At 45.2% G+C, this 15791-nt stretch overlaps 1 protein-coding gene across 2 annotated transcripts in view; it reads right to left on the reverse strand.

Moving 5' to 3' along the window:
• The window catches only part of LOC311024414 (mannosyl-oligosaccharide 1,2-alpha-mannosidase IA), a 152351-nt gene that overhangs the window by 56515 nt on the left and 80045 nt on the right, over positions 1-15791 (reverse strand). For both annotated transcript variants that reach the window (XM_084026812.1, XM_084026811.1), the window contains exon 3: positions 9107-9222. In XM_084026812.1, the coding sequence (XP_083882938.1) occupies positions 9107-9222 (116 nt within the window). The remainder of the gene's footprint in view (positions 1-9106; positions 9223-15791) is intronic.

Consider the following 15791-nt stretch of genomic DNA (forward strand, 5'->3'; position numbering starts at 1 on the left):
ACCTCTCAGTTGCACAAACATATTAGGAACGAAGCTCTCCGAAGCCGGAGGGGGAACAAGTCTGAACACTTGTAAGGGATTTGACTGCATGTCTCCCGTGTCCCACTTTACGGCCACTTTCTACTCTTTGGTTCCATAAAAAACATCAAAAATCAATGCAGAGGAGATCAAAGACAATCATGCGATATGTCAATTTGGAAATGATTGTGTTGCAGCAGCAGATTACTCACAATAACATTAAATATACATGTCAACACCAGGGATGGGACGATATAAACATTTCATATCACATCAAATAATAGTATCCCGATTATCGTTAAAATATGCTTAACCCTTGTATGGTCTTCATTTTTGGGACTCTTTGGTATCCCTGGGGTCAAATTGACCCAGGACATATTTAATAAACCATTAATATATATTGTCTTTATCTCAATTCCAAACACTCGAGATAACATATATAGTTAAAACTCTTAAAACTAATAAATTATAAATCATGTCTATTTTTTTTCAAATGGACCAAAATACAGGTGTGAAATTTGCAATAAGAAAAGTAGACAATTTGTTGGAGATGATCAGGAACTACCTTCGCCAACAGGATGCTGCGGAACCTATTTCAATCATGCATGACACATGACGAATAATTAGCATTTAAATTGTCCGATAATGTGATTGGTGTGCAGGAGGAGCCACGGCAGAAGAGAAAATTAATTAACGAGCGTAATGACTGGTTGGGAACATTTGTCGGTGTTCCGTCTCTGATGCTGATTTCTCTGCTGATGAGCTCTCAGCAGTCATTTACAGCCATCGGCGGCCGTGGCAAGGACCGCCGTCGGACTGGGCCCAGATCTGCCTGGGACGCCAGCCTGGTTGGCATGGCCGCCCAGCCGCCGCGCGGCAACTTGCCCAGTGGTGTGTCCTGCTCGGACGCTGATGTAATGATTTACTGCTAATAACCAGGCGTCGCCGTCGCCGGGCAGACGACTCTGTCCAGGTTTTTAAATGACTCCGACATTTCAAACTCCAAATGAGACGGATGTGACAGGAAAGGAAAAGAAAAAGATCTGATGAGCCAATGATAAAATTAAGCAGATGATTGCCTCTCCGCCCAGAGCTGCTGATTTACACTTAAGGCTGTGATTTTACTGAACATCGCTAATTGACGTGGAGAAATCATGAAAGGGGAGCAATTAGATGCTGCTCCTCAGTCAGTCCAGCAAGCAGCCTCAGCTGGAAGGAGTTCCCCAGGGCCGCTCGCCTCCACCCAGCTACCCGGACAGAAGGCTGCTCCCTCTCTTCTTTCCCCCTCCATAGTTCAGTAATCATGGCCTCGATCAGCTGTGAGAGCATTAATGACCTTTTTAACAACCTTCTCTGAGCTCCTCACCTCACAATGAGCCCGCTGTAGAGAGTGATATGATATTATCAAATTATTTAATCATAATTACGTTTATAGATATTAAATCTATATGAGTGAAGATGTTTTTGTCCCCCCACACATCCCCCCTTCTCAGCTCAGCCTAATGACGATGAGAATAAATAATGAAACTCATCAAAAAGAGCCTGCCTTCAGTGGGAAGCTCCCTTTAATTTAACAATCAAAGCATCAGTGAGTCTCTGATGCCGCTCCTTTTTTAATAGCATTTTAAGTGACAGACATTTAGTCGGGAACTGTCATCAGACGCGATACATCAACTTCTTTGTGTTTTCTTTCATTAGCCTGCTCCACTCTGATTACACTCGCATGATGCCTCTGCAAGCTTCAGTGAACATCCCATCCCGACCGATAAACCCGGATTAAATGGTCCGAGCGGAGCCGCATTAAGATAAACCACCGGCTAATGGTTCCGAGTCTCATCAGGTAATGATTTACATTCTCTTTCTTTGATAACGCTTATCTTTTAGAATCTGGTAATTAATCAGCCACCGTCTCCTCCAACATCACCAGATAGATCCGTAGACGAACCGAGGAGGGAACGTAAACATCTCTGCTAAATGCATGTAATTGTAAATTAACTGCCTCGTGAATAATTCATCAAATATGCAGGATGATAAATTATATCTGAATTACAATCCAGCCCATCAGCTCTCTTGTGTCTTTTCCCCTTCGCTTCCGACGCGACCCAGAAAATGTGTCGATGCGCATCTGAGCGTCTCCGTCTTCGGATGCTCCCTCTACGCATCCACGCATGCCGAGTCAGGATCCCAGTCTGCATTCAGGTCTTTGCAGAGCCCCCCACCGAGTCCTCTATGATAAGGCCTCGTGGGACTTCACCTCGCTGCGGTCCATCTTCCCGGGATCGCCTCCCGTCGGATCTGGCCTCGCCGACGGAGCAGCATCCTTCACTTTCACGCCCGGAGGCCGCTCCCAAACCCGCTGACTCTGCCTCATGTCCCACTGTGTCCGGGCTGATATATGAAGCGCTCGGCGATGTAGACAAGGTCATTACCTGAGCAAATGAATGCATCATTCATAAACACACCTCTTCTGCAAAGTACTCATCTTCCAGAGGCGACGGACAGACACTCAAGTAGAAGTACTTCAAAAAGCAGAGGTATCGGCCGATAATCAGCAGTAAAACTTGATGCATGTAGAAGCGTGGCTCCACTCCGGTCCCTTACACCCTGCATTTAAAGTGTGATACTTAAAGTGTGAGACTTAACCACAGCGCTACGAGCGGCTGCCTGTGTCACGTCTCCTCATTGTTTATGTGCGGCTCAATAGATTTCCATAAACATCTCCGTCTCAGGGTCGACAGCCGATGCTCCAGGCATTTTTACATCAACACCTGAAGTCATTCATATTTCAACTGTGATGTTGTTTTATTTCCTTTTACAGTGTCCAGGGAGGGGAGGGGGGGCTGGTAAATATCCGTAATGATGAGCCGCCCACGCCGATGTCCTGCACGCTTCACGTCCTGAGACAGGATGTCAACTCGACCTCGGGGGCCTCGGCGTCTTCACTGAAGCGTCTCCCAGCGTCGTAAAAACGACTACGGTTTTTCCTTCAGACGGCCGCATGACTGGGAGCAAGATCGGCTGTCGTTTAGCGCAGACGTGAGGTCATCGCAGGTCAAAACGCAGCCCTGCAGAGGTAATCAACAACCTCGCTGCAGGCTCTTCCTACCAACCCATGTCACTTCATCTTGTCCTCACATGTGGGAGGAGAAAAACCAAACCAACTGCTGATTTCAAAACAGGCTCACATACAAGCTTTCAAGTACAACATAAGTATCATGGAAATGAGGGCAGCGACCCCACGCCAGTGTTTTTAATGAAGCCGTGTGTCAGCCTCGCTGTGTGGGAGAGATCCCCATCGGGAATATCGGAAATACATGTTGAAAAAGTCACGTCGAGCTCAGCATCACGGTAGAGAACTGATATGAACCAAAACAAAGTGATACCAGGGGGATTTTGTGCCATTTTAAGAGTTTTAAACATATGTTGATGATTATTTGAGCCAGGATAATATCCCACGCCTAATTGGGATTATTCTTTTATGTGCAACTTAAATATTGCTTTCATAACAGTGTTAAAACAATGTACTAATACGTATATAAAACGAGTATTATCAGAATTGACAGCCGGTGCATCTCTTGAAAAAGATATTCTAAATATGCTACGTTGCTCACGGTTTAGGATAATAACCGAACACAGGCGCTTGATATCTGCCTGAGGCGTATACACAGCTGAACTCAGTCAACACGCTTTTTTTCTTTTCTACCACAATTATGCTCGGAATAGTAGCGGGTACGTTTCTCTCCCTCTGTACACGGTGAAGATGCTGCAGGCCATTTGATGAAGTTCCTCTTCTCTCAACCAAACTTTGGCTGGCTGTGAAAAGGTGCTAAAAGCTCCCGTGACCTCCGGCCCAGAATCCTCCTGAGCACCGACAGATTAACAGCAACAACAATGAGCATCATCACTCATTCTACCAACAAAAAAAGCCAATTACACCTGGATTATGGCAGCGCCGATATAAATACGCTCCAGCTATTTTTCCGATCTTAATACTTCATCTCCCTGCGAAGCGTGTCTGATGGTAACAGAATGGAGACCTGGAGCTAATGCAGGGATGTTGTCCCGCTGACAGACGTGCTGTACGGGAGATTTCTGGGATTGTTATTCTGCTCTGGGATGCTGCAGCTTCTGACGGTGTACAACTTCCAGCACACTTTCAAGAGAACACTTTAATATTCTGCTTCATTCTGCTACTGACACAGCCCCATGCTGGGCCTTTTCTTCATATTTCAGCGCTGTCAAGCTCACAGCGAGTGACCACAACACCGAATGACTGCAGGCGAAAAAAATCACCCCAAACAAACAAAGTCTGCAGTCTGTGGCTCCGACGACGACGCTATCGTGTTGCTGCTCAGCGGGCTGAACGCTAACATGTTCATCACGTTTCTGTTTGCTATTCAGCACTAAAGACAATGTGCAGCAGGGGATGATGGGATGCAAAACGTCATTGGACGAGTGGAAATGTTGAGCAGATGATGGAAAGTACAAGAAGAGATGCACCGACTGCTATTTTCTGGACGTGTTATTTGCTGCTTGTGTTCGTCAGATCCACCCGTCGCTCCTCAGCCGTCCAAATTGCAGTCGGTAGCAATGATTCCAAGATGGCAACGGCTAAAATAGTGAGCTTAAAGCTTCAGAACTAAAGTCCACAAACCAATGGGTGACTCCATGATGACGACGTCCACTTCCTACTTAGCGCCACTGTGCTAATGTGGCTAAAGCCCATCTGGAGCCTCTTTCATGGCTCGCTCACGGGTAAATATGCAGCACAAACATGAGAAAAAGCCCGGCTCCTTTCTTCAGTCTCGCCCGATGACACCCACGAGACGTTACACTCACTTGAGTCTCGCCTGAGATGTGGGATTATAGGCCTGATTGTGCTAATTATCCAGTCACTTCGCCTCCCCGTTGGGCTCAGGAGAATTCCACTGTGGTGTAGCCGGAGTTATTGCTGCTGCGTGTTGCTAGTTACTCTAAAGGCCCGTCATGGGAATCATCAACAAGGATGCGTGGGGACGGCTCAATCCACAAACAAAAAGTCACAATAGATGAGATTCCACTGGAGGAACGTGAGCACACTTCAGCTTTGTGAACACGTTCAGTGTTGACAGCAAATACACTTTGGAACAGAGGATACAACGAGCTACCTGAAAGACTATTAATGTCCTTTAATGTTCTGTTGACACCAGCGGCAGCCAAAAGGCAGCCTTCCGGGGATAAAACGACACGGCAGCAGCTTCAAAGGCTGCGGAGGCGGAAACTCACAATTATTTTCATTAAAGCTGAATTCACTTCTGGAATAAACGATCAAACATTTGGTCTAGTTGGAAATTGTCTGTTGGAAAAACAATTTATAAAAATGACAATCACAATTTCTCATATTACATCTTTTTTTTGTATTTCATAAAATTATAATAGCTGAAAATTCTAATTGGACGATTATTGGCCATTTGTTGATTGTAAAACATTAAAATTCAGACTTCAGACTCAAACCTCAGCTGTCCATCTGTGAGCTAACGACTACCATCAACACGACGTAGTGAAATAAAGAGCATGTTTCTCATCTTCCTGAATGTTCCTCGTGAATAATTAGTCGGGCTGACGGCCCGTCAGGAAGCTCGTTAATTACAGTTGCATCGTGAATGACAGGCAGCCCTTAATAGGAGTAAAAATAATAACTGAATGATATTATTGGACCCTTGTGTTGTTATTTCCTGTTTGTCCTCCGTTGACCCCTGAGCTCATCACGTCAAAGGTCACTGACCTGTAACGGTTCCTCTCCAGCCGACCTTTACTTTAAACCCCTTCCTCCCACAAATCACAAAAAGCATAAAAAAGCACAAATAGAGAAGGAGCACCTCCTTCATTCAGCCAATCAACACCATGACAGGAGATCTGGCCACGCCTACATGCATATGTTAAACTACAAGACTTGAAGAAAGGAGACAAAAGCCCTAAAAGAAGGTGGGAGGAGAACGATCCGCCTGATCCCCATTGTGTGGTTTTCATCGAGGACTGATCTAATACATTTCCTGAGGATGCAGGACGATAACGGCGATGGAGAGGTGGAATAACAGCAAAGTGAAAGAGTAGAAGAAGAGGAGGAGGATCTCCAGAAGTAATAACATCCGGGAGGCGACTCGAGGAAATACAATCAGATACTGAAGTCCTCATTAACCACTCTTTATTGCTCTCTGTGTAAAATGAGATACGGTCTGATGACCAGCCAGAGGACAAGTGCTGGACCATGACTCAGCAGAACTGCTGACCTGAACATCTCCATGAGAGCAACGTGGCGTATCGTTGTGGCAGACAGACAGAAGAACCCCCAGAATGCTAACTGGCTTCTCCTTCAAGCTTTGTGCAGCTTGTGTGGAAAAATGAGCCAGAGGCTGGATCTGCTCCGTCCTGGATCTGCTCTGTCCTGGATCTGCTCCGTCCTGGATCTGCTCCGTCCTGGAGCTCCCTTTGTCCCGGTAATTGGCTCCACAGCCGGAATGGACCGGTGCCGAGCAGCTCGTCAGGAATCTGCATCGGGTTGATTTCTGAAGTCGCATTTCAAAGACGCTTGGCAAAGAGCTTTCTAATCTGTCCTTGCTCTTACTAAAGCCATTGGTTGAAATCTGCAGTAAAGTGGGGAATTTAACTGTGTTTGGTTTCCAAGTGGGCCGGTGGGAGGAGGCGGACCGAATCCTGGACAAGACCTGCAGCAGTTTTGACAAAATAATAGCTGCTTCTGATTCTGCGTCACACGCTGCATCGAGATCACTCCAGTGGACGAGAGTGAGATTCATGATGTGAATTAAAACAAAAGTCACCACCAGGGGGGGTTTGTGGTTGACCAGGTGTTGATTATGTCCCTTGTGTGCACCAAGTATGTGAAAATGAATCACAATTTTCTTTTGTTGTAGTTTGATCTGGTCACCTTATCCAATATCCTGTAGAATATTAATCCCCAGAAGAAGAATAAGGTTAACCAATCAGTACAAGGACTGGAACAGAATTTCTTCTGCTGAACTAAACTCCGACCCAAAGATGAAAAAGTAAATGAAGACTTGAATAGTACTACTATTTAATTGCAATTTAATTGCACATTAAAGTTAAATACTAGTATGAAAATGTAAACGACACCCCTCCTAGGAAACGCTGCATCATTAAAAATGAGCAGAAACGGAGTGAGTTTAATAATGTGTTGAGTTCTGGTTGCTCTTATACTGCATGCACTTCTTTAAGTGGTACTGTGATAAAAAAAGAAATAAAAAAAGCAGGACACCTGAAAATGTCCTCAGGCTCCTGGCAAGCCTGGAGACCCACGAACATCTGACAACATGTGTGTGGATCTGAGTGGAGCCTTTCAGAACCACCATGTGACACATAGATATTTGTCAAGTCGACCGCAGACTCTCTGAGGTGTAGCAGCCATTTGATATCTAGAAACGCCACTTCTGTGTGCAGCAGATATGCCAGTGTGTGTGTGTCTGTGTGTGTGTGTCTGTGTCTGTGTGTGTGTGTGTCTGTGTGTGTGTGTGTGTGTCTGTGTGTGTGTGTGTGTGTGTGTGTGTGTGTGTGTGTGTGTGTGTGTGTGTGTGTGTGTGTGTGTAACAAAGCCTCAGGTCTCTCTCTTCATCAATCCCCATTTTACACAGATCAATCATGACTCAATTCACCAAGGTGGGGGGGGGGGGCTGCGATTTCAAATTCAGAAATGTGGATAAATACGCTTGAATTAATGTAAAAAGCAGCTGATTTATATTCACAGACGCCTTCGCCGCCGCTCCGAGGTGTCGTTGTCAGAATCCAAAACAATCTACTGACGTGATAAACATCCAGACATGTTTTTGAAAACAGCAGATATGCAGATTATTCTGGCCTTCCCGTCAAAGCATCGACATATTTGGAGAGTTTACCTAAATTGGCACTAATAAGTCTGAGAGTGGCAGCCCCCCCCCCGCCCAGTGGGAAGTGTAAATCTGTCTGTTGTCTTGGTGACAGTGTGGCTGTTTGTCAGCGGCTGCCCTTACCGTCCATCTCCCCTCACACGCAGCCAACAGTCTCACTGCATTGAGGGACAGACGCGTGTCTCACCCTCATACGGGTCTCACGGCGTGCGTATCCTAGCAGCTGAACACTTGTCCTTCCACGTGGGTGAAGTCACTGTTGACACGCCGCGGCCTGAAAACTGGCGGCGATGAAGACGTTGCCGGAGCGCCACCAGATAAATACGTGCATCGTAAACACACTGAGTGCTTCGGCCCTGATTGTGTTCTGGGCGCCGCTCGCCGGTGGAATAATTCTGTGTGCACAACTGTTGATGATATCTGTCCTCAAACACAATGGCGGTCTGTGTAAACGTACCGAGGGCACTGATGTGCACACTCGTGTCAGATGCATGCAGGAGTGTTTTCTTAACAAGGAAAACACCCAAAGTGTTTTTGAGTGATCATTGTGTCGGCACACAGATCTTTTTAAAGAGGAGGAATCTGACATGTTTGGTCATCACAGGCAGGAATTAGAGTCGACAGTCATGAAGACAGAGTCCGATCTGTGAGCTTAAACGTAAACCGTGCTTTACTATGAATTGTGGAAAACGTGACCCTGAGGTTTCCCTCTCTTATTTGTAAAAAACCCACAGAGAAAGAGGCACAAACGCCGGCCCAGCATGCAACTCTCTCAACGTGATATCAGACCCCGTCACTACAGACTCACTCAATAAAGGAGACGTTTTTTCCTCCCCTCGACCCCCGTCCCACCTCCCCGTCTTTTATTCATCACATTTTCTGCCCTGCGGAGATCTTTCAGGGAGGAAGAGAATCCCATCAGCTGGTGAGGCGGCGTGGCCGGCGGCCACACAGGAAGCCTTTGAGTCCTGCTGGAAGGTCCGAAGCTTTGGGAAACTGTCAAACCCAGTGAGACACAATGTCGGAGTGTCCAAGCACAAAAGCACTTAAAATCAATCCAGCATGCAAAGCCGCTCGCCGAAAACGTCATTATCTCAATGCAGTGGTCGCCCATGAGCTAACGGAGACTTAAAGTGAGAAAAGGAAATGTAAAAACTGCTCATCTAGACAAGAGGATGGGTTTGTCTTACCGAGTTCATGTCCAGGCTGGTCTGCACCCACTCCTTGGCATCGTTATACTCGTCCATCAGTCCCATGATGTACAGTGTGTCCAGGGAGTCGATGATGGAGGCTCCTCTCAGGCCACCTGCAGAAGAATGCACACAACAAAGTACGCCTTTATTAAAATCTCATATCCATATCTAGATATGATTGAACCTGATTACAGCTTGTATATGTATCTGTATCCAGTGCCTCACATGAGACCAGACTAGAGAACCAGAGACTCTGTGGTCCAAACAACACGATGGATGCCGTCTTTATGTCTCGATGACGTTATAAAGTGTTGATGGAGCAGCTACACTGTTAGCATAGCCTCCCTCCGATCCATCCGAACTCCATTCACAAAACAAGGATTTTAAAAGTTAGCTTGTCGTCTTGCAGACTAACAAACACGACTGCTGACTTCATTATGACGGTATTTCAGCATCATTTTTATGCGTTTATTGCAATTAAATCATGACACATGAATTGTTTATTTGGGGATCACACAGCAGTCAAACTCGCTTGGCGTTCTCTCTGGTCGCCGTGGTAACTCCAAAGTAAGGCTTTTGAGAGGACGCTGTGACGATTGCCTGTGAAACCACAACAGGATGATTGTGTGTGATTTTGTTCCGTGTCACCAACGACACCGCCGTTCAGATGTTTCGGGATCAGAAGCTTGATTGGCTGCCAGAACGCTCTCTGCTCTTGTCTTCTATGCTTTTAGATTTTAGAAACGCCTCTTTACAAAAAGATGCTATTTTGTGTGAAGGGTTTAAAAACAAAGAGAGGCCTGGTTTGTACATGGAGAACTGAAAAGAGCAGAACGGGACAAAGATCCAGCTGAGCAACCGTCCAATAAGAAGAGAAGAAATCATCAGAAGAAACTGGAGGCTTAGCACTGAAATGTGTGCAGATTTAAAGAGGAACACGTTCCTGTTTCAGTGTCAAGTGCACAATAATGCATATATTAAACTTTGAAGTCGTGTTGTTTTTCTTAAAAGCAATAAAAATAGAAGGTTAGTTTGGGGTTAGTGCTATTGGAATGTCAGCTGAACGTATAATGGACTGAAAAATCACAGTTTAAACCGCTTCAATGGAACTGCAGAGGCCCAATAAATAAAACATTCAGAGCCCAAATGTGGTTCAGTCGTAATCCAGGGTCACTGACGCTTTACTGGGCTGGAAAACAAATTATAATCAGAGGGGATATGGAGAGAGTTCTAATATACATTTTAATAATTGAATTCTTATTTTTTTGGCTGGAACTATTTCTAATGTAAGTGATTTTTTACTGCATTCGGTTCCTGAATTACACTCTTTGTGTCTTTTTTTAAATGGTGATTTTTCAAGGAAGGAAGAAAAATATAAATATAAAAGGTGGCTTGTGCTTTTTCAACGTCGTCCTTTGTAGAAACCACACATAATGCCAGGTTTGTGTTTACATGGAGAACGTCACACGGATGTTTTACTACAACAAGCAGCGAGTAGCTGACAATTCATTAGTTAAGAAGTTCTTGGAAGGTAGATCAGTACTCAGTATTTAACCCCGAACCTTTAATCTCCGGATTAGCAACAGCAACATGACAGTTTTAAAAGAAGAGAAAAGATTCCTGTTATTGCTGAGCGTGTGTAATCGCTGCAGCGATGCTGAATGATGACACTGAACGGCTTTGTGGCTCAGATGGAAAGCAGCAGCTACAAAAGCTTCAGTCACGCTTCTGGAACATGAAGTCGAGTCATTAAGGAATCAACCAGCGGAGCGAGAAGAGAACTGATACACATTGATTATAGCAAACATTAGCAGCTGCTCCTGGATGACACTCACACTGTGTGTGTGTGTGTACAGTTACTGTCTTTATGAATCTCATTTGAAGCTATTCATTTCTTCTCACAAACTAAATGAGGAAGCTGAGCGGGGTTGATTCCATGCTGGTGGCTTGACGAGAGATCGCACGCTACGTTTTCATTCTCATGACCAAATATTATCCCGACGCAGCTGAGCGTCGCAGGAAGGCACAAAGGGAAAATAAACATTATCCTTAATGAATTACCGTGAAAAGGGTTCAAGGGCAAATTGTGACTGGAAGTTTAATAACAAGACAATGTGACTAAATGGAGTGAATTTCACGGCTCGGGGCGTCGGGTTGAAGATTACGAGGAAAAAACCCGAGCTGATTAAATGAGCGAAGTGATGAAAAAGAGCAGCGTAGCTTACAGTCGATGGCAGGATTGATGTGATGCAACGGCACGGCAACCTGGCACATCAAAGTCTCCGCTCTTAACTGGAGCTATTGTTGCCGCTCAACAAATATGCAAATGTCAACCATGACTTTGGGCTCCAGAAGACGCTTCTTTTCCCGGATTCACCGTCGTTGCTCACAGTTGTGTCGGCTGCAGCTGATGATTGCATTTTGTTCAAATTAATCAGCTGTTTAGTGCATAACATTGTCAGAAAATAACCTTTTTTTCTCCTCCATAATGTGGTATTTAATTCAAAATGGTATCAATCTCAAATCTTTACTTTTAAGGAGCTTTTAAAAATGGAAAGTTGAGTCAGAGGTCTTCAACGTTTCCAGGCCAAGGACCCCCTGATAGTGACACAGTGGAGGAACCCCCTATTACATATTGTATAAAAGTACTTTGTAATGATGTATGTATAATGCTAAGACATTAAATAATATTTACATTTATTTATAGAACATATTTTAAATTTGCATTTCTACATCCACCTTCCACCTCATAACATTGAACAGGAAGATTTATATTATTATAGGTTGTATTCATGTATTCATTGATTGTCTGGTCTTTGCTGCCGTTTTCATGTCTTTGAATAAACGCCAAGCTCCTCCACGTCATTCCTAATCTCCGCTCTGCAAGCCATGCTGCTCTTACTGTAGCTACCTTTACCTTTGAGATGAAAGGCTCACCACCGCTGACCTTTCACCTCATCTTCATAGCTTCAAGGATTAGCTGATGAGACTAGCCTGGATGCCAAAGGGCAGGCAGGACGGGGATCATGGACTTGGCCGGCCTGGATGATGTCCCACCTGCTGGGCCATCGATCCCCTGCTATTTAAAGCCTCCGACGCGGAGAGACACTGTTGGAAGCCTTGCAGATCAGCCATAAAGCCACCTCACGGTACTAGAGAGTCATTTCTTCTTCTTTTGTTCCAGCTCCGTGGCTTTGACTATTCAAATTAAATCTCACAGGCATCGCCGCGCTTTGAGAGCTCATCTGCTGTGGTTGGCCTGCTGGCAGTTCACCTCACATCGTCGGCGAGGGCAGTGCTAGCCCGAAGCACGACACATGTACTCTACATACAGCAAGTCTAGGAGACCATCTGCCGAGGCCGTTAGCCGTGACAGAGTGCGTCTCGTATGCAGAGTCGGACGTGTGTCGGCTTCTTGCTTCTTGCTAAAGTTGCCGAGGGAAGAAATTGGAGTGTATTTTGGGGAAACAGAGTTTGTTTGCTGGCGGAGTTGCCTCATCTCTTTTCCATAACAGACAGTGATGGTGACAACTGAGAAGAAGGGTGCATTCAGACATCTAATGCACTCTGGTTATCCGAGCCCCCGAGGTGCAGCTCTGTGGCTGCAGGGAAAAGCAACCGAGTGTGGAAAATTCCTATTGAAAACTGCACCAAAGCTGAGATGATTGATTGACTCTGAGGATAGACGGAGCGGATCAATCCATCATGGTGTTCTCCTTCAGTTTCCATGGTCTAAGGCCCTATTTATTTCTGTAGCCCTTTTCTATAAATGAAAGGGGCCTTGAGGGATCCTCCAAAGACCGCGGCAGTAAGTGTGTTCTACCGTGGATTTATTATAAAGAGCAATAAACCTGCACACACTGACATGCTTTAGGGGCTCCTTATGCATTCTAATACTGTCCAGAATCCATTAAGCATCATATTTAATGGCTAGTTAGGCTCCGAAAATAGAAAACAACAACAACAAACAATCTGATATAGTTTTGATAATGCATACATTTGCATAATCATGTCCAGTCGGAGGAAACACCAGATAATGAATGGGATGATTGCATTAATGTGAGAATCATGCTTCTAATCGAGGACGAGATTTACGTGTATGTTACCAACGAAAGACAGGACAGAAAGAATGAGAATATTATCATCAGGGATGTAATGGTAACATTCATGGTTCATATGCACATTTCATTGGAGGAGCTCACTTTGATCATATTCATTCTGTATTGTTTAGTCACCATTACATTATATAGATTATTTGTGAAGCTAATTCGGGCGATGTCGTCGTAAATCAACCTGAAGTGTTTCCACAGATATAACCGACACTTTAACAGTTTCATGGTCCACTGAGCTTAATTAAGCCAGTTAAACAAACTAGCACGCTGCGAATATCAACGTTCAATGCTTGCTACCAAAAACGTTACACCCCCAGAACTGATAAATAATGAGGAGTCATCCACAGAACAAATCAGGATTATGAACTGGTCAAAGCAGGTCAATTGATAACTTAGTTGGTAATTTGATCAACTGCAAATCTGTGGGGGAATTTGCACCGCTGAACTAATGCGGGTCTTTAGCATTAGCAGCTAATGTTGGGGTCGGGTCAGGTCTGGAGTTCAGACAAAAGGCAAGAGGCCCAGAAAAACAGCAATTAGCCGATATTAACATCCTTACTAAACACACGCTCGGTTCATCCATTTGATTTAATTACAGTCTCAAAGTGTGCATGTCACGCATGTCTTTGAGCATCGCCATTACCATGTAGAGATTAAGTGTGTGTGTGTGTGTGTGTGTGTGTGGCGGCATGCAGAGTGCATAGAAAGCCATTAGTGAGACATTGGCTGGTGGATGTTCGTTTATCATGGCTGTCACAGGCCAGTCATTGTCAGACTGGGTGGGGGGGTTGGGGGGTTTACAGTAGACCATCAGAGTCAGCACGATCAATCACTCACAGCAACAGTGTGTTGTGATGCTACTGCTTTCTCTTGCTCTCTCTAAACACTCACTGCTGGCTGATGGATCAGGTAAACCACTCCTCCATTCAATCCCTGCTCTAAATTCATTTCACCAACATACACTGTGGATGCTAAATATATATGCTGATATTCCTGAGATGCCCCTTGATTTAGTAGAATAAAGAGTAGAATAAAGACACGATAGAGTTCACCAGATAAGAATAATAGGATGTCAGAGATGGAGTGATTTAAAACACCCATGGGGGGCCAAAAAGAATAAAGTGTTAAAGGGTCCGATAAGTCGCCCGGTTAATGTCATCAGTGTAATTCAAGCCGACGCCGGGATGCACATTAATTACACTGCCCTGTTACTAGTGGTAGACAGTATCCAATTATCAATGGCCAGGGCAATGAGCATCTCGTTAGCGCTAATGCTACCTGGCACCGGAGACACGGGGTTAGCGGGCGGCGTGTGTGTGTGATGTTAACGATATCTAGCCGCTTTGCTATGCGAGGCACGCGGTGGGATAAAGAAAAGTGAAGGAGACGACTGAGGGCGAGGGAACACCAACGGAGCAAGGGTGGTGGTGGGCAGGGAGACCGAGGAGACTGAGATTAGGTGGGATTAGACGAGGCAGAACATGAAAAGGGTTGAAACAGTGGGAGAAATGTCACGTATGTCAATCAAGGCTGGGATGCTTACGGAGTTCGTCTCCGGCTGTCGGATAAATCAAGAGAAATCAAAAACCGGTGCGGCTCGACCGGAGATGCTCTTACTGATGTACACTTTAACTAACTGTTACCATGACGACCACTGACCTTAACAAACGTAGTTATTCTGACATGGACCACGATCTCTCCCTAAACCCAACTGTGTTTGTGCCAAAACCGACCTTAACAGCATTTATTCGATGTATTTTCCAACAAGTCAAAAACAACGTGCGTCCTCCTCGATGGCAGCACAAGGACAGAAAACGCTTCTGCGTTTCGTTCTGGACGGCGGTTCCTTCTGACTGACGATGAATGGAAACAGTCATGTGACTTTACTTGCTAGTTTACAAAAATTAAGCAACAAACGTTCCAATCAAACGGACATAATCTAAAGACATAATTTAATAGAAGTCTGAAACATTTGAAGTGGAACTTCGGTTCCGGCATCCCGACAAACGGTTTCTGACTGCAGAGAACTCGGCGGGAACCGCCGGCGCCACGTCTTCTGCTTCTGCACATAAAAGACCTTTCCTTTGAGATCCGACCCTGGCTACAAGAGGTACGTGGTGGGAAACTAATCCCACAGATTATCAACGTAAAGACTGCTGTAACGGTTACTTCACAGTCTCATTAGACACGTTCAACTAAATCTCCACGCTTTTACTCAAGAGTGCCCAATTTGTTCTCTTTACATTGGACAAATTGCGAGTCACTTCCACGTTCGCCGATCTCCCTTTGAGGATCTGGAGTGATACCGCAGCGTGAGAGGTGTTACCAGAGAGCAGAGCGGCTGACAGGCTGTTGGGAGGGCTTTATTTGCCGAGGAGCCTTGTTTGGAACACGAGGCTCAGGAAAGCTGACCCTGGTCAGGGATTTGCATAGTGGCGTTGTGTGCGAGACGTTGACGTAGCACTCCTGTCCAGACGATGAAGCGGGGAGTTCAAGTGGCAGAAAAAACAAGCTGCTAGGACCGCTGACTTTTAAACTCCCAGAAACTCTACTGTTTGTCGGCGTGTCAG

Source organism: Eutrigla gurnardus, assembly GCF_963514095.1.
Source record: "Eutrigla gurnardus genome assembly, chromosome: 14".
NCBI lineage: Eukaryota > Metazoa > Chordata > Actinopteri > Perciformes > Triglidae > Eutrigla > Eutrigla gurnardus.